The following is a 23,449-nucleotide window of genomic DNA, read 5'->3' as shown; positions in this document are numbered from 1 at the left end:
TGAGAGAATTGGCTGTCTGCAAGGACGTTGCCCAGGGGACGCCGGGATGTTTTGATGTTTTATCATCCTTGTGGGAGGACCCCGCATGAGAAACTGGAGCAGATAGAAGGAGCTCATCCGCGCTCTCCGTGGATTCAAACCTGCGACCTGTCGATCTTTAGTCCTGCCAGCACAGGGGTTTAACCCACTGCACCACCGGGGGCTCCAAATTTTAAATTTGCCATTTTAATTTTAAATTTTAAAATGGCCAGATGTGAAGTGGGAACAGATTGTCTTTTTTGTTTGCAGTTTGGAGAGAATTGTTTCTATACTCTGTAGACAAGTGAGACATACTTTTTGTTTGCATTGAAATATAAATCCATTAAATTCATACTATAGGAATCCATTTCTCAAAATCCATGAATTTCCAAAGTTTGTGATACAATCAGAATATATACATATACACACCCTTAATTCATTGAAAAATTGCTTGAATGCATGCATTTGAAAAAAATTCCAAACCCTTGTTTTAAACATGAAAACAGAATGACCAGACTCTCTCCAATCCTCTAACTTGGACTCATCCTAATTCCATGTCTACATCCTCAGTCACACCTCCCTTCTAAAATATGATATTGAACCTAGATAGTTAAAACCAAATGAAAGTGTTGTAAAGTGGCAGGAACTTTACAATGTAATCTACCAACTTCAGAATAAACTTAACAGGTAAATGAAAAGGGGAGCACTTAGTACCTGGTATAATCTGGTATAGAAGTTCTCACACTATTATCAAGAGTCCACCTAAGGTCTAGAGGTCTGTTCAGGAGATCCATTGAAAAGACGAGCCCTGTTTGTTTTTTCTGATGGCAGAGGTTGAAGATGCTTTGATGAGAACCGGCCTAACAAACATGCTAACATTGATGGAGGGCCCTATGAATTGTGGTCCTTCCAGATCAAAAATTCTTTGACTCTGTGGGTGAAATATATGCTGTGTGTCCTTGAACAAAAATATGTTTACAAAGTGACCTGTCAAGATCCCAAGCAACTTTAAGCAGTCTTGGGTAAAAGGTATGGGAACATTTCGCATAGCATACTGATCCATCTCCAATTTGAACTTTGGAAGAAAATATACTTTTAATTATTGAACATTTCTCCCGCTAGGAATTTCTGCTGCTTCCCTCCATATGTGCCAAAGTCAAATCTTGTACACAAGCTGCTATACAAATGTTCAGGGACAGCTTTTAAAATCTTGATCCATCTCCACAATAAGAAGTACTTTTTTATTTGCACTTCTATTTATATGCGATGAGCAAAATCTTTCAAAGGAAACTGACAGCTACACTGGCAGTCTCCAGCACATACACAGACACTTCATTTTCTGATGAAAGTAACATTATCAAGCTAATTTAAAACTGGCTGAGCATCTAAAATATGTTCAGTTGTGATCAAGTAAAATGTATTAAACAATCCCAAAAACCCATGTCAATTAAATTTTCCCCCAAATATTTTGATAATAAGAAAGCAGATATGAAAATATAAAGAACTGGGTCTGAACCAGAAATAAAATATTGAAGCCTTTAACTCCTCAAGAATGAAATCTTTAAATTGGAAATAAAAGAGGAAATTGCTTTTTTGCAGCTTGAGTATTCATAGCATACCAATTGAGATATTCCAGTTACTAAAGGACACAATGTCACCAGCAATAACATTACATTAAACAATAAATCAGTCTTTGAAAGTGTGTTTTCAAATAGGGGGTGATATGGATTAAGCATGGTCTTCCCTAAATATGCAAATTTCTAAGCAAAACAGGAATCCTACACTGTGTTAGCAATAGAGAGTATAGAACTAGAAAATACACTATGACCTCCACTTATCCAAGGATTCGATATCCATGGTTTAATTTACCCATGGACCTAAAAGGATGGCCCGCTGAAGGTTTTTGTGGGCCTCTCTGGGTTCACCAGTGCTATTCTATGGTATGTTCCCAGTCCAAATATAGTCAAAATATAAGGTTTGCTATTATCTTCAGCTTCAGGTATCCACAGGGGATCTTAGAATGTATTCCTTGTGGGTTTGGGGATTGTGCCATGGTTATTTATATTGTATTAATATCAAGTGCAAACGTATTTCAAAAAAGACTAGTAAAAAACCAGCATGACCAAGACCAGACAGAGTGATTCATGGACAAGGTGAATTTAGGATTGGGGAAAGACACAAAAGTAATGCCCTTATGCTAGTTTCAAAAATGTGTTGTTGCTGTTATGTGTTTTTAAGTTGTTTCTGACTTATAGAGGCCCTAAGGCAAAATTCTTATGGAATTTTCTTGACAGGATTTGATCAGAGGGGGTTTCCCTTTGCCTTCCTCTGAGACCGAGTGTGACTTGCACAAGGTTATCAAGAGGGTTTTGACTGAACAGGGATTTGAGCCCTTGTTTCCAGTCATAGGCCCATCTACACTGAAGCTGAAGCAGCCAGACAATAAACTGAGGCTGCCAGACAGTAAACTTCACCAAAAGTGCACAAATAAAAGCCCTTAATGTGTATCAGTGCTCTGTGGTTTATAAAATCACCATCCCGACCTCAAATGGGTTCCAGGATTTCCTATGTAATCATTTGCATAGTGAAACGACTTTCTTCAATACTGATTTGAAACTGCATGAAATAGTCAGTGTAGATGAGGCCTACGTCCAGTGTTCAAACCACTGGACCACACTAACTCTCTCAAGAAAATTTGCTGTAATTTCTGTAAACTCATATTCTATTAAATTGCAGGACAACAAACAGTACTTCCTCAAATCCAATGCTCACTTTTTTTGCAAAATTACCTTCCCAAAATTAGGGTGCACTTTAGGAAAGGTAACGGTATCCCCTTGACATTAAGTCTAGTCATGTCTGACTCTGAGGGGTGGTGCTCATCTCAATTTCTAAGCTGAAGAGCCGGCATTGTCCATAGACACCTCCAAGGTCATGTGGCTGGCATAACTGCATGGGGCGCCATTACCTTCCCGCCGGAGTGGTACCTCTTGATCTACTCACATTTGCATGTTTTTAAACTGCTAGGTTGGTAGAAGCTGGGGCTAATAACAAGAGCTTATGCCGCTCCCCGGATTTGAACCACCAACTTTTTGGTCAGCAAGCTCAGCAGCTCAGTGGTTTAACCCACTGCACCACCAGGGGCTCCAGGGTGCACATTAGATTAATGTAATATGGTAATCTTAGTGCTGAGCCAAAGCAATAGGGGAAACAACTTCAGGAGTGCGACTATTAAAGTTAAAATGAATTCATTCTGCAATATAGATGCACCCCAAGGTTTTCTTTTCCATTGCTGAAAGCTTTTGTGTTCTAACACTTTTGTTTTTAAATGAATTATAAGCATGCATTATAAACATGCAGCCACTGTAATGTGCACCTTTTTTTTCTAAATTACAACGAATGCATTTTTGCCACTGCTCATTACGTTTGCCAGATTTATTTATTTTTTTGGTTTTATGGTTTTAAAAACTGAGGTGTACATTAGATTAGATGGCGCATTAGATCTGAGTAAAAATGGGCATTTTCCAAATACATTTCAATTGATATCACTTACAGCCAGTAGATGGCAATATTTTAATATTTTAATATGACTCATGATTTTAGAAAGCTAAAAGCGATGATTATAAAGTAACAAAAGTCATTTAAGATTAATTAGGAAAAATTAGTTGCACAACAAACTCTGTTTGCAGTTGTACCAATTGTCTTTTACCATTTATTCCATAACCATATAACCTACTTCCATTTTTTAACTATTTACCTTTCTCTTCATAGCAAGTAACTGCAATTTTGCCAGCCTTGGAGAAGAATGTTGATGATGTCCATCCATAATCTCTTCCTCTTCCTCCTCCTCCTCCTCCTCATCTCCACTGCTTTCTTTTGGTGGATCTGTGGCTTGCCCTTTCTCTGCTACTGCTGCTACATTCTCTGTAGGTCGCAAATACTTGTTTTTAGATTGCACTTTTGCCGACAATTGCCTGTTCGCTCGTTTGGAGAACAGCTCTTGCTCTTCTTTTTCCCAGCAACTTGCTTGTTCCATTAATCGCTCAGCCTGAAGAGCAGAGAGTGTATAACAGAAAGTTAACAAAACTACTGAGACAACCATTATTTTTTCATTAAAGTGTGGGGAACATGTGTTGGTTGACTGTTATTGGAATAACATTCTCTTCAGCGCTTACCAGCACAGTCAATGGGAAGGGATTATGAGAGTTGTAGTATAGCAATATATGAAGGGACACACATTATCTAGGCCCGCTTTATGCTGGTTTTGCTCTTGTTGCGTTACAAAAAGTCAGCTCTGAATAGTATTAAACAACAGCATGTCATTCATTTCATCTCAATGGCAGTAAAAGGAGAAGACATCAAAGAAGACTACCTTTCAGGGGGGTATTTATCTCCAATATTGTGTTAAAATTATTTTAGATGCTCTGGTACTACTTTACTAACAGGCATCACTTTGAACAACTTCCTAAAGATAAAGGCTCTGAGTGGCCTAAACGCATGCAACCTCCATACAATCTTAGGGGAGTACCTAAGAGCAATTTAGAGGCAGTGTGTAAAAATACAGAATAAACTATTCAAAACTTTGTATGTGCAACTTAAACAAAGACTATCTGCAATCTTTTGAACAAGCAGATACTACTAGAACCCAGCAGCTCAACCCACTTAACTTTCCTCTTCAATAATATAAAGCTATTATTTAAAGATCACTGAGAAATAAGACAGAGAACATTGTCATTGTTTTTGACTATTCAATCTGACAATCATGTCTTGTCTGGAAAAAAACCACATCACTTTCTCCCTTGGCTAAAACCTGACTATACCTTTCACCTAACCCAACCCAACCCAGTCACAGCACAGTCCTTTTGTTATTTTTTTCAAGAAGTTTGCTGACTAAATAATTTGCCATTCATTGTTCATAGCATTCAAGCTTTCCATTCATTGTATGCTGCCCCAAATCTTTATCCTCCTTGTGCTCTACAATACTGGTTTCTATCTTAGCTCTATAGTGTCTGAACTCTACACTGTCCATTTGTCATGCAGCTCTTTCTGTCTAGACTCTTTCTTGGAAAGTCACAAGGTGCCACCCCAATCTCTTTCTTCAAACAACAAGTATAATTTAAAACCTTGAATACCAACCTTGTCCCCAATTCATTGACCAAAACGATGGAGGTGTAACTATTTGCTCACATTAATTCCCAGTGGTTTATTTCCAATTCCACTCCCTGCCTGCTTCAGTGCTACTGCATATCTCATGCCTATGTAATTTATATCCTAAACTCTTTTGTAAAAGAATCAACCTGTTACTTATGTTACCATAAACCAGTACATTGCAGTGTAAATCAGTGAAGTTATATAAATAAATCAATAGTTTGTTATGCCATGTCCTTTGTGCTGCATAAGAAGACAAGGCAATTCAATATTTAATATGTTATGCCATCTACTTTCATAAAGGCTTAGGATGTAGTTGTCAGTCATGGAGTCTACTATTACCTCTTTTTCAGCTTCTCTTTCTTCCTCAGAAACTGCTGCATTAGGAACTAAAAGGGGGGTCCACCTCAAGCTTTCTGGATCTACTTCATTGATGCGTGGATTGGTTTTCAGTTTCTCCATGTGACTTGAAATCAGTTTCTCCCTTTTAATTACCACAAATCTAAAATTTAAACACATCTGATATTAGGAGATATATATATATATATATATATATATATATATATATATATATATATAAACAGGTAAGAGGGCATTTCATGCTGCAGCTGGTTTTGATCCAAGATGGAAATTTATGAGATGTATATCTAGGACCGTATAGCCACAACAATGTAAACAAGGTAAGTAATAACAGCTAAGAGCCATTTTCATCAAACTGTCGTTCCTTTTCCTGATATAGGCTGCAGTATGCAGGCCACTGAGACTGACAAAGAATCAAGCACCATAACATAATTGTGCTAAGAACAATATACATTAACATTTAGATCAGGGAAGTGTTTTCCACATGTTGATCTTTCAGATGTTTTGGACACAACTCCTAGAATCCCTGGCCAATGTGGCTGAGACATCTGCGAAGTGAGACCTCAGACATCTGGAAGGCCTCAGACATCTGTATTGCACTGTACCACAATCATTTGTACATGCCACCATGATGCTTATGAAAAATTAAAATTAAAGTGACACTGTGTACGAACTGACCAACTCATAACCTGATCTTTTAAAATATCTGCAATGAAAATCAAGGAAATGTTTCAGAGGGGAAGAAAGAAACAAGGATATGTGCCTTTGTAATTCATTTTTCCTCTAGGAAAACAAACAGACAGGATCAGGGTAAGCTCCTCATTTGGAACCAGATATACTGGGAAATACATGCATTTGTTGTATCATGTTAACAGGAATTGTTCAGGACTGAGCAATTCTTTGCAGAGCAATTTCTCCATAGGAAGCTTTCACAAGGAAATAAAGCAGGCCTGCACAACGTGTGGCCTCCAGGTGTTTTGGACTTCAGCTCCCAGAATTCCCGGCCAATGGACAAGTTGGATAGAGGCCCAAATACCTGGAGAGTCACATGTTATGAAGGCCTAAAATAGACTCTATCCAACAAGGCCTGAAAATATTTGCATTCTGAAATCCATAATACTCCAAAATCATTCACCTAGGTGGCTGAGATAGTGACACCTTTGCTTTCTGGTGATTCCATATAAACATTTTTTTGTCTCATATACCACATTATTGAGTACAAAATTATATAGCCTATGTGTCTGCAGTACATATAAAACATGAATTAATTTCATATTTAGACTTGGGTCTCCAAGACATATCATTAGGTATGTTTGCAGTATTCAAAAAAATCAAAATACAAAACACTTCTGGTCTAAGACATACTCAACCTGTAATAATTTTTAGTCATACTAGTTGAGCTGTTTGGGAGCTATAAGACAAAATATGTAGAAGGCACCAAGCGAGGGAGGAATTATTTAAAGTATGCTATTTCTTGCAAATTACATAAAAGATGGGGGTGAAGTAGGGGTGCGAATAGCCTCTTCAAATGTGGAAACAGAATTAAGTTTGGAAATAATGAGAAGTTCAGAGCAAATGACTATATTTTTTTCCACAAGAAAAAACCATTTGAAGAAAGGGTTTCTAAAAAATCCCTACTAGCAAGACAAACAAAAAGCCTTTTCTAAAAATCATATTCAGAAATTCAAATAGAAGTCTAAAAAAGTTTCCACATAAACTTAAATTAGGAGGAGATATGATAAAATGGCTGCTATCTGAGGATATCTTTGTTGATCATTAATTTTGTTCTATCAAATCAAGAAATCACTTCTTTCAGCAGTTATTGATTTTTTTTAATTGAAAAAGGAAATAAATCCCACCACCAAACAATAAATATGAAGACTTGGACTACATCTAGTGAAAGTTATTGCTGACAAATAGATCAATTTCAATTCCATTAAAACCCCCTCATAAATACTAATGCAGTAACAGAAAAGGTCAAGGTCATTAAATGCCCTATACCTGTTACAAACAACACAGTGGTAAATACTAGCTATGGTTACTGCCTTTCTTTTAAAATCGGGATCACTGCTGAAAAACCAGACCTAAAAACCAAAAAGGCATGCTGATTTTTGCTTATTTAGGTTACTGTGGCCTAAACATTTTAAATCCAGATGGGCCATGTTTATCTGATAACTGTTTCCTTATATTTAGTTCTTAATTCATCTAAATGGCTTGTAGCTGTAGTACAACAAAAAGATTTAACACAGAAGTCTTTTAGGTCAAAATGCTTTTGGTTTTGTACACATGCTTCTACTTCAACTGAGGCTGCTGTTTTTTCTCATCTCCACTATAGTGTGATTTTTTTGGATTTGCAGTGATCTATCCAGATTCCATCCTCCTGACCAGATGTTCCATCCCACGGACAACAGGGCTCCAGTGTGTAAATCTAAAGGTGGGCAGCCCAGACAGATTGGAGATTCTGCTGGTGTACCACTCACCTTGCTGCTCAACAGTCTCCCTTCCTGAACTAGCCAGAGTGCTCTCAGGGTTGGTGTTGGAGTTTCAGAAATTAATAGTGCTGGGAGGTTTCAACATTCATGCTAAGACTACCCTGTCAGGAGTGACTCGGGACTTCATGACCTCCATGACAACCATAGTTCTGTCCCAAGTGGTGTCTGATTCTACTCATGTTGTTGGGCACATTCTGGGCCTTGTTTTCTGTACTGGGTGGGATAACAGTGATCGTAGTGGGGAGGAATTCTCTACAGTTTCACTATCATGGGCCAATCATTACCTGGACAGGTTTAGGCTCAGTGGGACTCATAGCCTCCACAGGGATGGGGGAGGAAAGTCTATTGGGATGGTCTAACATAGGGAGCTGATGGATGCAGATTGATCCTTGCCTTTCTTGGTTTATCAAACGTAGGGAGCTGATGGATACAGATTGATCCTTGCCTTTCTTGGTTTATCAAACAGGCCAGAGAGGGACTGGGTGAAGGATGCCTCCTTAGAATAAAGCAGAATTCCAACTTGCCTAAAGGAGAAAATGAAGGTGGCTGTCCCATAAGTATGGAGCCTGGCAATACAGGATCCCAAATCTAAGAGCTCTAAAAACAAAATCAATTATGAAGTTGTGGGCCAAAGAAATGGAGCAGCGGGATGACTAAAAACGTCTAATGTGTTGAAGCAGAGTGTTCCACTAAACTGTTAGTCATCCAGCAATTCTAAGAATTTTAAGATGGAGAAGTGCTCATCCTTCCCCTTTAGGCAAATGTTCTCCTCCCTAAAATACAGATTCCTGGCTAAAGCTCTAGAATATTTTCAAATTGCTTTTTGCAGGTCCAAATACTTGCATAATGTGTCCATACAAAGAAAGCAAAAGAAGATTGTGAGTCAGATATTCCACTGTCTCCTTGTAGGAGGGTTCACTATGACAGATCAGCAGGGATCCTTTCTCTCCATAGGGAATTCCTTGCAGTATTCTTATCACTAAGAGGTCATGGAAGGAAGCACCCTCTGTGTATTGATCTGCTGTGAGACCATGCCCCTGCTACGCCCTAAGTTACTTCAAATGATCCACAGAAGACAGTTTCGGGGACCAGGGGTGAAGAACCTGTGATCCTGTAAATCTCATCATTTCAAATGCTTGCTGATTGCAATCAGAGTCCAAGAACTTCTAGAAGGTCACGGGTTCCTCATTTCTGTTCTATATAGTTTTTTGCTTTTCTGTATCATTCTGCACATTGCTCCATCAGTAGTGAGGAGTAAGACATGGCTCTTTAGAGCTCACAGGAGAGTCTGTTCAGCTGTCTCAATTATTAGAATCATAAAATTGGAAGAACTCGCAAGGGCTCGCAGTCCAATATCCTGCCATGCAGGAACACAAAATCAAAGTACCTTGACATGATAATCTGTTACTCTTGTTAGAGAAAATATTATACTTGGAACTTTTTTTTCTTTTACTTCACTTTCTTCCTATGCTAAAGAATATGTATAACAATACCCCCCCCCCCCCCCCGGTCTTCAACGATACAATAAACTATTTAACTAACATGGCTCCATAACTTACATACTATATCCTGGAATGTTCTCCATCTTTCCCTTCTTTTTTCCCTTTTTAATTATTTGAGTTATTTTTTCTCTTTTTTGAAAACAAAATAAAAATGTATTTGCAACAAAGTACTAGGACAGATGGTCATCCAGATTCTGCTGGATGCTTTCCATATCTCAGACTGGAGCTAAACTGCCATATAATGCAGTTTGAGCTGAATTAAACTGCTACACTGACCATACAATATAGTTCAAACTGCATTATCTGGCAGCGTAGTACAGCCTCAGAGAGTCAGCTAGAAATGAGAAGATGAGAACCTTGAATCTTCACCTTATCTTTTCTCCTTACAATTCTCACCAAAGGGAACCAACCTTCTGAAGGAAAGACATACACAAAAAAACTGGCATTCTTCTCTAAACTAGGAATAGTCTACCCTCACTTTGGGCATTCTATTTTTGTTCCTGCTGATGCAGTTCTGACTGACAGGATTGTCTCAATCATGAATGCCTTCTTGTCTGTTTTTCACAATGTTCTTATATAATAAAAGGTAGATTAAACTCTAGGGAAATATATGTAATGACAAAAGTGGGCTATGAAATACAATTCAGAAGATAACAAAGCAGCGTAAAGTTTACTGACTTTTCTTCTCGCCTGTCTATCATCCTGTGATGCTGTAGGGTGGTGGCAATGTCATGGGGACACATCCCAGTTGCTCGACTCATTCCTTTGATGCTGATCTGTTTCTCGTGATGGCAATAAAGATATTCCAGTACAACACTTTTCCAATAGGCCAGGTAGGAAACGCGACCCAGATCAGAGAGTGGCTTTTCAGGTGATCCTGCTTGTCCCTCTCTTCTAGACAGTAAGTAACCTAATGAGAAGGGTTGGGAGCAAAAAGCACAAATGTGTCACTAATGGTGTCAACCATGAACACTTACCAAACGTTCTTTAGAATTGCTAGCTAGAGTTAACAACTTTAAAGTAAGAATTCAGTAGTGAATATTTGTATCATAGGTAGGGAATCTTTTTTCCTCAATGTTAGTCAGGGCCCAATACAGTATGTCAGTGGTGGGTAGATAAAATGAGCAGTGCCCCATTTTCTCCATCTCTTTTGTACATTTTGCTTCTTTCTCTCTTTACAATACCCTTGCTTTCTCTACCCAGCTAGCTGCTAAATAAGGAACAGACTACTCTTTCTAGATATCTGAATTAATTGTATGCAGAGGGTTTTTGAAATTAAGCTGAGAATTGCATATAGACCTAATGCTAAAGGTTGCCCATATGGAAAAAAAACACCAAAGAACATTGTAAGACATCTTCTTGTCAAATGCCTTGATTAAAAGAAATAAGGACAAGATCATTTGTCTTGGTTACAAAAAACACTGTTTTTTAAAGCTTTAAAACCTCAAAGTTTGAAAGCTTTTAAAGAATTAGATCATGTAAATTCCTCCCCTGCCAATGTACACCTATGTATTCCACACAAATATCCCTCCCCAAGCAAAAAGAAAAGAAAGCTATACCTTTAAATACAGCAAGAGGTAACTGACAAAAGGGATAATATATAAAGATACAAAGTGCCTCAGTGGTCTAGTCCTAAATGGAAAGTACACTTGAAAACCTTGTTTGTTGTTTGCTTCCCAAATGAAATAATGCTATGGTGGAAACTACAATTCTAAGGGCCCCTGGTTACAATCTTAGGAACATCATTGCAGCACTCACTCAGACACACACACACACCCCGCCCCCAACTATTACTCCTCCTGGATATAATCTTAGGATCATAATTTCTGCAAAATACTTCTCCCTCACTACCAAGGATCACTCCTTCCACTTTTCACAACAATGATTAGCTTAGTAATTAATTGCTGAAAACACTGAAAGTCAGTTTTGAATTGAAAATGGCCAGGTCTTAATCACTAATGGAACAAGGGTTTGGGATTGGATGGATATGTATTTTTAACTCTCACAACTGCACTTTTACCAACATTGCCACATAAAAAGAATAAGTGCAGGATCACAGCATTTCAAATGTAGATGAATACAAAAACCAAACAAACAACAACAGAATAAGGAAAACAATTCAACACTGAAACACCCATAGTGTCATTGTGCTCCAATCATCTTTAAAACTCACATGCAGGATCTTATAAGAGCAACCAATATAATTCTACTGGTGTCTTATCTCGCACAGTCTTTTTAATAAAATGCTACAAAGGTATTCATAATTTCAGTTCTGAAACTATGCTTAGTGGTTTTATAAAGGCGTCTTTAATATTTCATTTCCAAATTCAAATGAATACACCAACCTTGCTGCACAAAATGCAGAATTAAAAACAGTTTATAAAAAAACATGTCTTCTTGATGAATCTGCTCAAACCAACACATACCTCAAAGGACAGGTGCACCTATATTTCTGTTTATGTTATCTTCATTTCCAATGTCAGGCAAAGCTAACCTTTACAACAATCCTCCAAGAAATTAAAGCACTTTGTTTATTTTTGTTTTATTGATATAATGTTCCACACCATTCTTAAAGGAATTGTTTCTTTGAATTCTGTGCTATTCTTTGAGATATCCAGAATGGTGAAGAATATCACCTACAAATTCATCAAAAGCATGATAAATGTTACCCCTACTCCCAATCAGTACTAAGTGAAAATGTTTGAATGTAAAAACAAACAAAAATATGTTTATTGTTATAATCAGCCAACATACTATTACTTTAGCTATGTTGAAATGTTAATGAAATAGCGTATCAATCATTACACTGTGCTTCTTTTTTAAAATGGGTAATCTTGGGGATATAACATCTTTGGAAATATAGACACAAGGTTTTTTGTCTGATCTCTTGGATCTCTCACTTGAATTGTTGAACTAGCAGCTCACTCTGTATTTCCATCAGACAGAAATGCAAATAAAATTACAAAGAAGAGCTCATTTTGTAATTAACTTTTAAAATGTATTCAAGTACCCCAACATGTTTATTTCTGCTGTTTTTTTTTAATTGTTGTGTGCCTTCAAGTCATTTCCAACTTAAGATGAGCCTAAGGCAAAAACAATCATGGGATTTTCTTGGCAAGATTTTCTTGGCAAGAGGGTTTCCTGTTGCCCTCTTTTGAGGCCTAAGAGGGTGCGCCTTGCCCAAGGTCACAGCCAGTTCCTACTGCACTGTGAAGCAGAATTTTCAACCCTGGCCTTCAGAGTTGGAGTCCAACACTCATGCTGGCTCTCATTTTAGCTCCATATTTACATCCATATCCATATATTTCAGTTCAAGTAGAAAAACAGGCAAATAGTGTAGTTCCGTTCCCACCATCCCAAAGTACTTGGACATAGGAGTTGACATCTCCCAGGAAGTTAGTGTTATGTTTTTTTCAGCATTCTTACAACACTTCAGTGTCTGCAAAAGCATGTTGAATACATTATCTCTTTCTGATACTACTTTTCTCATTTCGAGTTGGTTAAATGAAGTTAGTAAATTAAGGTTATCTAAGCTCATGGCTTAGGCAAGAATCAAACCAACACTTCCAGATCTGTAGCTCAATCTCTCAACCAAAAACCTACACCAACAATTAGTAATACAGAAGAACCACTAACTGTTTCTTTAGAAGTCCGGGAATTTCTTGGAAGCTTATAGAGTTCCTCAAGAAGAAAATTATTCTCTTTCAAAAGAGAGTTTGCTCATAACAAGAAATGTCCCCTTCTTTAGTATTCAGGTTTCGCAGAATGCTGAGTGTCCCCTACAATACATTCAAAGTCTACGACCCAAACTTTGTGGACCAATATATCTGGACAGTGCCCTACGTGAGCTGCATATACCAAAACATGTCATAAAATCTTTGTCATGTGTCGGGAATCTGAGGTGCTTGAAGTGGAAAGTATTTTCTAAAAAGAAAACTGCATACAAATAGCTGAGCAGTCCAAAGCACCACTACAATTCTGAAGATTATAACTGACAGCTAACTTGTATACCAAGAATAGGTAATTGCAAACAGGGCAGGAGAAATGTTTCCTCCTTGTGTCCACCTGGCAATCCAAAGCAACACATGTCAGTGTCCCTGACATGGCATGATGTCACTTCTGGCCACTATTTTGCAAGGTTTTTTTTTTTGTTTTTTTTCTATTTTGAGGTAGTTTGGAGGACTGGAAGTTTTATTGGAGCAAAATGTGACTTTTTTAGATAGTTTTGAGATTGTTCAGGCAGTTTGGGGGCAAATAAATCACCCCCAAATCAGCTTGAATTTTCTTTTGAAATGCAAGGAATCTTTATACACGGGCTTCTAAAATTCTTCTGCACAAGATCATCACCTCCCTACTTGACAGGCAGAAGAAATGCCTTTTGAGGATTGAAATAGCTCTGCTGAAATTCAATGAATTGCTAGAGCTAAGTGACTCTGTTGTTACTGATGAAAAGAAAATCTAGCATTTGCGGCTTCATAAATGCCAATCTAAGTACTGTATATGAAAAGTAACCACATCTTATACGACAGGGAAAACTTGTGTCTCTCCATTTTCCTTGATCCCTGACCATGGTGCTGCAATTCAGGATGCATCCTGAGAGTACCTATAGTGTGCACCCTTCCGCGTTTTCCCTTGGGGCATCCAAATGATAAACAAATGCTTTTGAGACAAAGCAGGAAAATCCTGCTTTGTTCCGAAATAATTTGTCAGCTGGAAAAACCCTGGTCTGTCAGGAGACCCGTGTCTTTGCAGCTTCGAGCACTGTGTAGATGGGACCGGGGACTGGGCTATGGAACATCCAATGCCCATCTACGTAGCTGTCCAGGAGCCCAAGAAACCCGAGACAGCCCTCCAATCCCCTCCCAAAACCCCTTTAAAAACCTTTTAAAAAGGAAAATAACTCACCCAGCTGCCATTTCCCATTCTCTGAGCTCTGCTAGTGCATACCAATGGCACGGCAGGAGAAGTGGGGGAGGAAAATTGCTCCTGCCCCCCCCCCCCTTCAGCTGGCGCATCATTGGTACGAGCCAGGAGAGTTCCGGAGAATGGAAAAAGGTGGCCAGATTAGATATTTTCCTTTTTAGCGGGGTTTTAAAAGGGGTTTTCTTTTGTATCCCGGTATCCTGCTGGACGTCCCAGCAGGCCATCTGGACACCTTCTCCCAGAAAAGCATGCACTTTCTGGGTGGTGGGGTGGACTTCAACCTGGGTGCAATCAGGTTTAAGAAACACGATTACTCCAGGGTTAAAGTGCTGTCTGGAACCGCATCCAGTGGAACATCAACTGGAAGGTGATAATTTCCTTCATCTTTGCTGTACACATTATCTGTAAGACTCAATGTACTTACACCATACATTTGTTAATTGGTTGTGCTTAAGTTACATCCATTAAAATAAACTTACCAAAAAGATTCCAAATAATTGATATAAGTTGCAGGTAAATAAAAAACACTGATCTTGGTTGCTCGTGTATTTATCCTGAAGCATCTGAAATGAGTACAACATGTCCCTGTTAAATAAATTACCCCAATGTTGTAATATCCATCTTGTCTAAAGAGTGGATATCCTTAATTCTATAGGATTCCCCAAGGATTGACAGTCTAACTAAATATCAACTATCAACTGTGTTTCAGTGGTCAAAGCAACTGAACCTGAAGCACAAAGTTGTTGGTTAAAATTGTGTGTTAGGAGACAAAATGAAGCTAGAGTAAAGACACAAAGAGTTTGTACCATATCTCCAAAGAAGATGACATTAAGCCACTTGCATTTTAATATCAACATTCAGCGAGAGAAATGGATATTAATAAAACTAGTTCAACTACCCATCTTAATTAGCAACTCACATCCACATAGCAGTATTAGTTTGTTAAACTAGTTTTGCAAACACGGTGTACTTCACTAAAGCTTGAGCCTATTATTTTCGCTAATAGCAAAACTGTTTGATAGAGGCAAGGAACTTGCAGTACTTTCTGGTCTCAGGCAGAATCTTCTGCTTGCACTGTCATACAGCATCCACAAGTAAGCACAAGTGAGATCTAGGTCTCCCATATTTACAAAGTATGCAGGCACTTTTGTTCTTAGTTTTTTTTAAAAAGTAGCAAGTAGCAATACGGAGTGAATTGGCAGAAAATTGAAACTTTTTTAGAGATAACTGTAGTTTTGCCATAATGTTTTCCTTGTGTTCAATATTAGAGGCCTTTCTGTAGACTGTAAGAATGAAAAATAATTTCTACAGAACAATTATTTTTAAGAAATGGCAATTGAGATCTCGTTTATTATGGCAAAATACACTTCTGAAGTCAACTGATGTAAAAGAATCAAGATTTATTGTCTTTGTTCCTGTTTCTATTCTTAGAGCTAAATATGAATGTCAGTGATTTCCTTACCACAATATTTGCATACAACTGCAAAAGGCTGTCACTAAATTTGGTTGTACCAAAACAGTTACATCTCTAGTCTACTTAAGCAGAAGAGGAAGTGCATGGCCTTAAGTATGAATCCAATGGAAGCACATATTTTTTCCAAAATATACCAAATAAATACTTTGTCCCCAAACAACTATATGCCAGGGGGGAAAAGACAAATGTACACATAATGAATCCACATGTGTGTTCGTTTTTCTTACTGTAGGAAGATGGAAATGGAAGGTGTGGGATTCAAATCCATCTGGACATACAAGGAAAATGGCTACCAACCTTTAAACTACCGGTAATGAACCTTGCATAACTTTTCATTGGTGGCAGGCATGCTAGCAATTCTGAAAGCACAAGATTTTCTTTGCTACAGCTCACTCCAACTGGCAGAGTAGCTATGGAACAAAAACAACTATCTGTTAATGAATTTGACTGCTGGCTACCTAGATGAACCAAATAATAACATACCTATAAGGGGAATATTCCAGGTGAAGCTGAAACAGTAGTAGGACAATAGTTTTGAAGCATATCTCTGGTACTGGAAAGCAATGAACTGCTCCATGGATGCAAAGCTTTTCTTTTAATATGTAATTTTATAAGAGACACCAATAGGCCATTATTGCAACCCCTGAAGCCTCCCATAGCCCTCATCCTATATCTTGGGGGATGTTGAAATTATTCCCCCACCCCATGCGCAAAACTGCTCTATGTACTATATTACTTCACAATTGACAACACCCACCACACTGTAGCATATAATGCCTCCACAAAGATGACATTAATATTGCAATATTATATTACATAGGCATTGTACTAAAATAGTGGGATACTGGGACTGGGTCACACATCCAGTGACAGATGTCCACACCCATTTGAAAAACTACATGCTATCCATATGTATACACTGATAGACTGCTACCCAGATATGTCTCTTCTTTTTCTTTAAAATGAGAAGTGGCAGTCTGAGAAAGGCTGTCTCAGAAATGCCTCGGGATAAAGTCAGCAGGAATCAGTGTGCATAAAGTACAGCTCAATGCAGTGACAAGGAAGAATTAAGTGGCATTCTTCCTAGATTTAGATAATTTATAGGATTTTATAAGCTTGAAACTCCTCTTTTTAAAAGGAATAGAACACAGAATAAAATTAGCAAACCAGAAAATATGAACACTGGTTGTCTACTTGTGTTTCTTTGAGTGATTATCTCTGAAATCAAACAAATTGGTTAATCTGCATCTACGCAAAGCACCTTCAGAAACTCATAGAATTCTAAAGTTACATTTCTGATGGTAACCCACCCACACTCCTAATCAATATAAAATGGAAATTGGCACTAAAGCTCCCAGTTTCATGGCCTCCATACAGCATTCAATGTCACTAGGGTTGGCATCACTAAAGTAGTGGGAATGAGCTGGGATGTGTAATTTCACAGATGATTATTTAAAGAAACACAGTAACAGGTAGGCAACCTGTCCTCCTTCTTCTTGGTCTCTGTGAGTCACAAAAATGTGTGACTAGTAAGCTATTAACCAATGGTGACATGTGTCAGGCCACACATGAAAACAATATAGCCCTTCCAAAGGCCACATGTGCCAAAGATCTCGAGTCAATGTCAGGCATGTTGACCAAATAAGAGTTCAGAAGTGCATCCTTAAGAAAAGAAGCAAAGGTGGCCATTGCTCTCATGGACGACTCAAATAACTGCCAAGCTAATAATGGGAAGGTATGAGCCCTCTTATCACTGATTATGTATTTGGATCTTGGAAAACACACACACACACACACACACACACACACACACACACACACACAGACTGCATTCAGAATTTTTAGGAATTTTGATGACAAGCAAGCTTGTAAGGCATAGTTCCTCAACTATTTTGGTCCAATGGGTGTATCTGTAATTTGAATGAGTTCCATGGGCACTGCCACAAAAAGACTCCACTGAGAGTGTGAAAAATCACACTTACAGACAGAGAAAAGGTAATTTTCTAAAACACGGGTAATTTACCCATGAACATGGCAAAAGGGGCCTGAAGAAGAAACCCATGTTTTTAATCTAACAAAACAACGATATTGTGAAGTATCTCCAGTTTCTTCTGCAGATTTGATTGGAGGTTCCCCAGCCCGCCCGCCCGCCCTTAAAAAAATATGAGATCTGAGCCACAGAAAGCAACTCCATAGACATTCAGTTTTCTGGGTACCCATTTCATTGAAGGAAAGTCAATTAATCCTCAAGAACAATCACTTAATAAAAGCATCTAAAATAAAAGCTATTTATAGTTTACAAACAAGTAGAACAGACTGTTTCTGCGGTTTCATTGTTGTCTGCACCCACTGCGCTAGAGATTCCAGTTGGAAGGCATTATACTTACTATCCCACTGTTTCACATTTCAAAACATACAATTGCTAGCCTTTTTGGATGACAGAGAGATTGTCTTATTGGGAATTAGAGATAGCAGTTTTCAGGCCTGGTCATATTATTTACCTCATATAGTTCAAGAACCACTGTGGTCCTTATCCTGTTTCTTCATCTTTAGAAGGAAGAATGTTACCTGAAATTGCTTAAACTTTACAGTTTCAGGATAGGATGTGGCTTTCTTAGGACATACTTCTCATTTACATGGGTAAGATAATTACCATACTAATTACATCAGCAGAGCAGAATTAAAACCTTTTAACTGACAATTTCTAGATGAGATGCAACTTCATATTAATCAAGTTTATTTTTTAAATTAAAATTATTTTACAAAAACAAAATTTAACATTAGCATGAATTTTCCTTTAGGTACAAATGTTTGTTCTAAGAGTGCTTTAACAGGCACTCATGGTATATTAATTTGTTTTCACTGGAAGCATTAACAGCTATTCTCATAGCTGCAGGATTTTTCTGCACCATCTGCAAACATGAAGTATTCAAACTGGGAACTGTGGTGTTGTCCATACATAGTGAAAGCTGCCTGCATACCTTGATTATGCAGAATCTCATTACAACTAATCACTTGTCCAGGATTGTGAAGAGTACCATATGGAGCTCAATTTGGTAGTCAATTAATGTGCATAGTTAGACACTGAGCTATTAGGGCAACATATGCAAACCATGATGAGCATTGCCATGCTGGCTTTCTTCGCTTCATTATACAAACTAATGACACCCATTGAAGTTCTACTGAAGTCTTCGGTCTATATGGCAAAGGAGTTGCAAATCCATCAAATGAAAGAATAAATCACAGTTCCATGTTTCTGAGATGAGCCATTATACATTTTTTTTCATAATTTAGCAAAAAAAATAAAATAAGCAATAAAACTGATAATGAAAAACATGGCCAGTACATAGTGTCTAAGCTACAAAATCTTTGCTTGTTATTATAAAAGGATAGTGTTGCTAGAGATTTCAAGATCATAATCACTTAACAGGATATAATATTTCCTAACTATTTCTTGTTAAAGAAAAATCCTTGTTTTAATTGTCTAAATGGAGTGCTTTCATTAGAAGATCAAGTTTCTGAAGCAACTCTAAATGGATTGCTAACATGGCAATAATACAAGCTTCATCAGCTACATTTAAAACGAAGGCATTTCATATTCTCCAGATCTTGTAGGACAGGAATGCCTACAGTCTCTCACAATTGGCTATGATCACTAATGCTACTAGGAAATTATTTATTTACCATATTTGTATACCACCTTTCTCAGCCCGAAGGTGACTCAAGGCGGTTTATAGTTGGCAATAATTTGATGCCCGGATACCATAAGGCAGTTAAAAACATTTCCCATATAATATAAAAATAATAATACAACGCCAGTAAAAACATATAAAACATATTTGAGTCCTGCATTTGGAGAGTACCAAATTTCCTGTCCCTGTACTAGATGGTAAAGGCACAATCAATATTAAAATATACATATTTACAGATTTACTGTGTAGTTTCTTACACAATGTTACCCAGTCACCACAGAACAGGGCACACACTATTAATTTTGGCTAACAATTGCCAATCAAGTTTTGGCTGACTGAAGAAAACCAGAAGAACTTGGTTTATTGCGCAGATTGTACAAAAGAATGTGATTCATTAGGTAACCTGGGCCAAAACCATGTAGAGTTTTAACAACCAACACTTTGCACCTTGCCTGGGAACTAGTTGGCTGCCAGTAGAGATATTTTATTATCAATATGATTATTCCTAGTAACTGAACTGGTTGCCATGTTTGAACTGGAGTTTACAAAGTCTGGCACAAATCTACAAACCAATGTAGAGAGCATTACAGAAATCCAGCCTTGTGTTTATTAGCCTATGCACTAGCATCTTTAGAACATAAAATAGCTCTTTATAAGAGACTCGCTCCAATTACGGTCAGTTTTAATTGAATGTTATTTTAGTTTGACGGAATGAATCGTTATTTTTTTGTGTGCACAAAAGTCAACTTTTGCCTAGGGTGAGATAGCAATCAGGTTTCAATAAAGACAGCCACTTTATACAAGAAATGTTTCTCCTCTAATGTCTTTGGGTTTTGTGCTTTCAAGTCTCTTCTGACATATAGAAATCTATCATATGGTTTTGTGGCAAGATTTATTCAATGGACGGTTTGCCATTGTCTTCCCCGGAAGTAAAGAGAGTATAACTTGAACAAAGCCATCCAGTTGGTTTCCATGGCCACACTGTTTCTCTATCTTACTCTAAAACCACATAATTAATTCTTATATAAGAAACACAAAAACAATATTTTCCATGAAGCTGCAAATTTACTCATGTGTAAGTCAAGCAATTTGAGTCAAAAAATCATTCCCCAAAACTGAGGCTGACTTATCCACAAATCAATGTAAATATTGTATCTTAATTTTCATCAGAGCAGGAACCACCATGTTCTCTGAGTAGTGTGATGAAAGGCAAGAGCTTGGCTATCTTGGGAGAATCTAAAAAATCTTATCCATGGGTCACATAGAAAGCCATAATTTTTCCCCCAAAACCTGCCCTTGACTCAAACATGAGGTTGGCTTAAACAAGAGTACAAACACCCTCTTGAAAAGTAAATATTGTGTCTTGGGACTGATGAGAAAGTCAGCAAAAACAAGAAAAATGTGCCCAGGGGGACATGAACGCTTTAACTAAACTTTTGCCTCACATTTGAGATAAATTGTTCCTTCATCTGAGTACTTCATTTTCAATCAGCTATTATAGCTTTGACTATATAAGCATTAAGAAATATTATGATGATGGTGTACAGAATTATTATTAGAGCATTAGGCCATTTATAACTACAAGTGTGGACAGTTCAATTATATCGTAAAATGGTGCAGAGCAATGAACACTCTCCATCAGATTCAATAATACTTTTTTATTTTATTCTACACAAACAGAGCAGGAATTGTATTATTTACTAATAGATGTTGATGCTGCCAGTAAGCGTCATATCACTTAATAAATACATGTTATAGCTCCCTGCCTCTCTTCAATTCATAGTTTTTCCAAAAGTTACATCTTCAACACTGAGGAAATTGATCTGTCAGTATCAATATTAAGGTGTCAATGAAGTTGCATATATTTTCAAAGTCCTCCAGTTCAAGGAGACAAGAGTACTTGCAATGAAACAGGCCATGACATGTGCCAATAGATGTTTTAAATTGTCAATGGCAAAACAATGCTCATGATTCTTAGAAAGCCATCAATAGCATTTTGTATGGTGCACATGAACATCTAGAGAAGAAGTTAGCCTTTTGAATGCCTTATCACTGTCTTGATCACAATCTGTACCATCCTGCAAGATGTACATAAGTTGACTTAAATCAGAAAATGAAAAGGTCCACTTTAGTCACCAGTCTGGAGAATACACTTGGCACAATAATATCCAAAAGAACTAGCAGAAAGAACTACTTTTTCATGCAGAAAATCAGAGTATAAATGCCCCCTGCTATTAAGATAGATGAATTCATCCGTTTTCTTCAATATAACCAGTTGTCATGTGTTGATTCATTCGTCCACTCTGTCCAATTTCTATGCTGACATGTATTGTACTTTAATTGTAGCCATATAGATTTAATATAGAGATATGATTTATCATATGTGTTTTGAGCCAACTTTTCCTCCAAATATGCATTTATACATGTATTAATCTACAACATGTTGCTCTGACATGCACAGTTTTAAATTAATTTTGATCAATCTTTTGAACTCCATCTCCAAACATGGGAATATAGTTTCAGAAATATTAATGAATATATTCCAACCTGCACATTAGCCACAATATAATCTCTATTGGTAACCCATACTTTTCTACCCCCTTGCTGTAATGTTTAAGGAAGATTTTTCACATTATGCTTTGTAAACAAATATTTCATAGGAAGATACAAAATTCCAGCTCCTGCAGCCTGTTACATGCCATTTCTTTTTGATAAACATCACTAATTCTGTCCCTATTTGGTGTAGAAAAAGAGTCTTTTTTAGTCTTTGTAAGTTTTCAAATGGATGCCACCAATGCTTCATAAGCCTGACTTAGATCAGATATAATGGTTAAAACTAAAGTGTTATTGGACAGAAATGTTTGATAGTTCTCTGTATATCCACATGTTCATCTCTGAGACAGTTTCTTGGGCTTAAAGCCCAGACTAGACTGAAGGAATTCTTGATTCTCAATAAAAGTGCATATTCTTGTCTCACTGATTTGCCCGGGCACATGCCATTCATAGCAATGGCTTGAGGTATTCACAATAATACAACTGGCCTCTACTTCAGTGTTGCACCATTATGGAATAGAGCTGCTTCTGCTAGCAGATCTAGGACATCCTACTTCCTGCGCCAATCTTCTGTGGCACCAAAGGCCCATCCTAAATGGTTTTCCATCCCTCCAGATATAATGAAGGAATCACTATTGTTTGTTTGTTTTTAATTTAATCTATGTCATTTACGTAGAAGCCACCCAGTTAAGAGCCATATAGTTCCAAAATCTGGCATTCATAACTATTCTCAAAAGTAGAATACAAAATTAATTTTGAAAGTCTAAGTACTTAGTTGGATTCTACATTCATGAACTATAATTCTATGCTCTTTTATGATACATATTTTTATTATTCAGGTTGAGTATCTCTTATCTAGAATTCTTAAATCTAAAACAGTCCAACATTCAAAATTGTCCACACGGGTGGCTGAGATAATGACTCCTTTGCTTTTTGATAATTCAAAGTATACGAAGTTTTTTCATTAGCAAAATTATTTAAAATATTATGCATAAAATCTATGCGACATAAATAAATGCCATGTTTGAAGTTAGTGTCTAGCTACAAGATATGTTATTATGTATAAATATTCAACTTACAAATGACCGATAGTTAAGAGCGGGGGTGAGACAACATGAAGCAAAAGAAATCTACCCCTAGGAAGGGAAATACAGTCTTGGGAGAGTTATGGGGGGAAAGGGATCACAACTGACCCTTTATCACCAATCCTTGTTTCCACAACAGGTCAAAAATTTCAAAATCCGATTATCACAGCGACAAAGTGAGGTGAAATCTTCTGAACAGGGGCAC

At 37.4% G+C, this 23,449-nt stretch overlaps 1 protein-coding gene across 4 annotated transcripts in view; it reads right to left on the bottom strand.

The window, feature by feature from the left end:
* The window catches only part of KAT6B (lysine acetyltransferase 6B), a 103,735-nt gene that overhangs the window by 10,998 nt on the left and 69,288 nt on the right, over nt 1-23,449 (bottom strand). For all 4 annotated transcript variants that reach the window (XM_060769129.2, XM_060769128.2, XM_060769130.2 and 1 more), the window contains exons 13-15: nt 10,196-10,427; nt 5,506-5,665; nt 3,773-4,063 (exon numbers count right to left, since the gene is read on the bottom strand). In XM_060769129.2, the coding sequence (XP_060625112.2) occupies nt 3,773-4,063; nt 5,506-5,665; nt 10,196-10,427 (683 nt within the window). The remainder of the gene's footprint in view (nt 1-3,772; nt 4,064-5,505; nt 5,666-10,195; nt 10,428-23,449) is intronic.

The sequence above is a fragment of the Anolis sagrei genome, chromosome 3 (genome assembly GCF_037176765.1).
Source record: "Anolis sagrei isolate rAnoSag1 chromosome 3, rAnoSag1.mat, whole genome shotgun sequence".
Classification (NCBI taxonomy): Eukaryota; Metazoa; Chordata; class Lepidosauria; order Squamata; family Dactyloidae; genus Anolis; species Anolis sagrei.
Note: the sequence above shows the minus strand (reverse complement) of the source record. Positions and strands in the feature narration are given on the sequence as shown.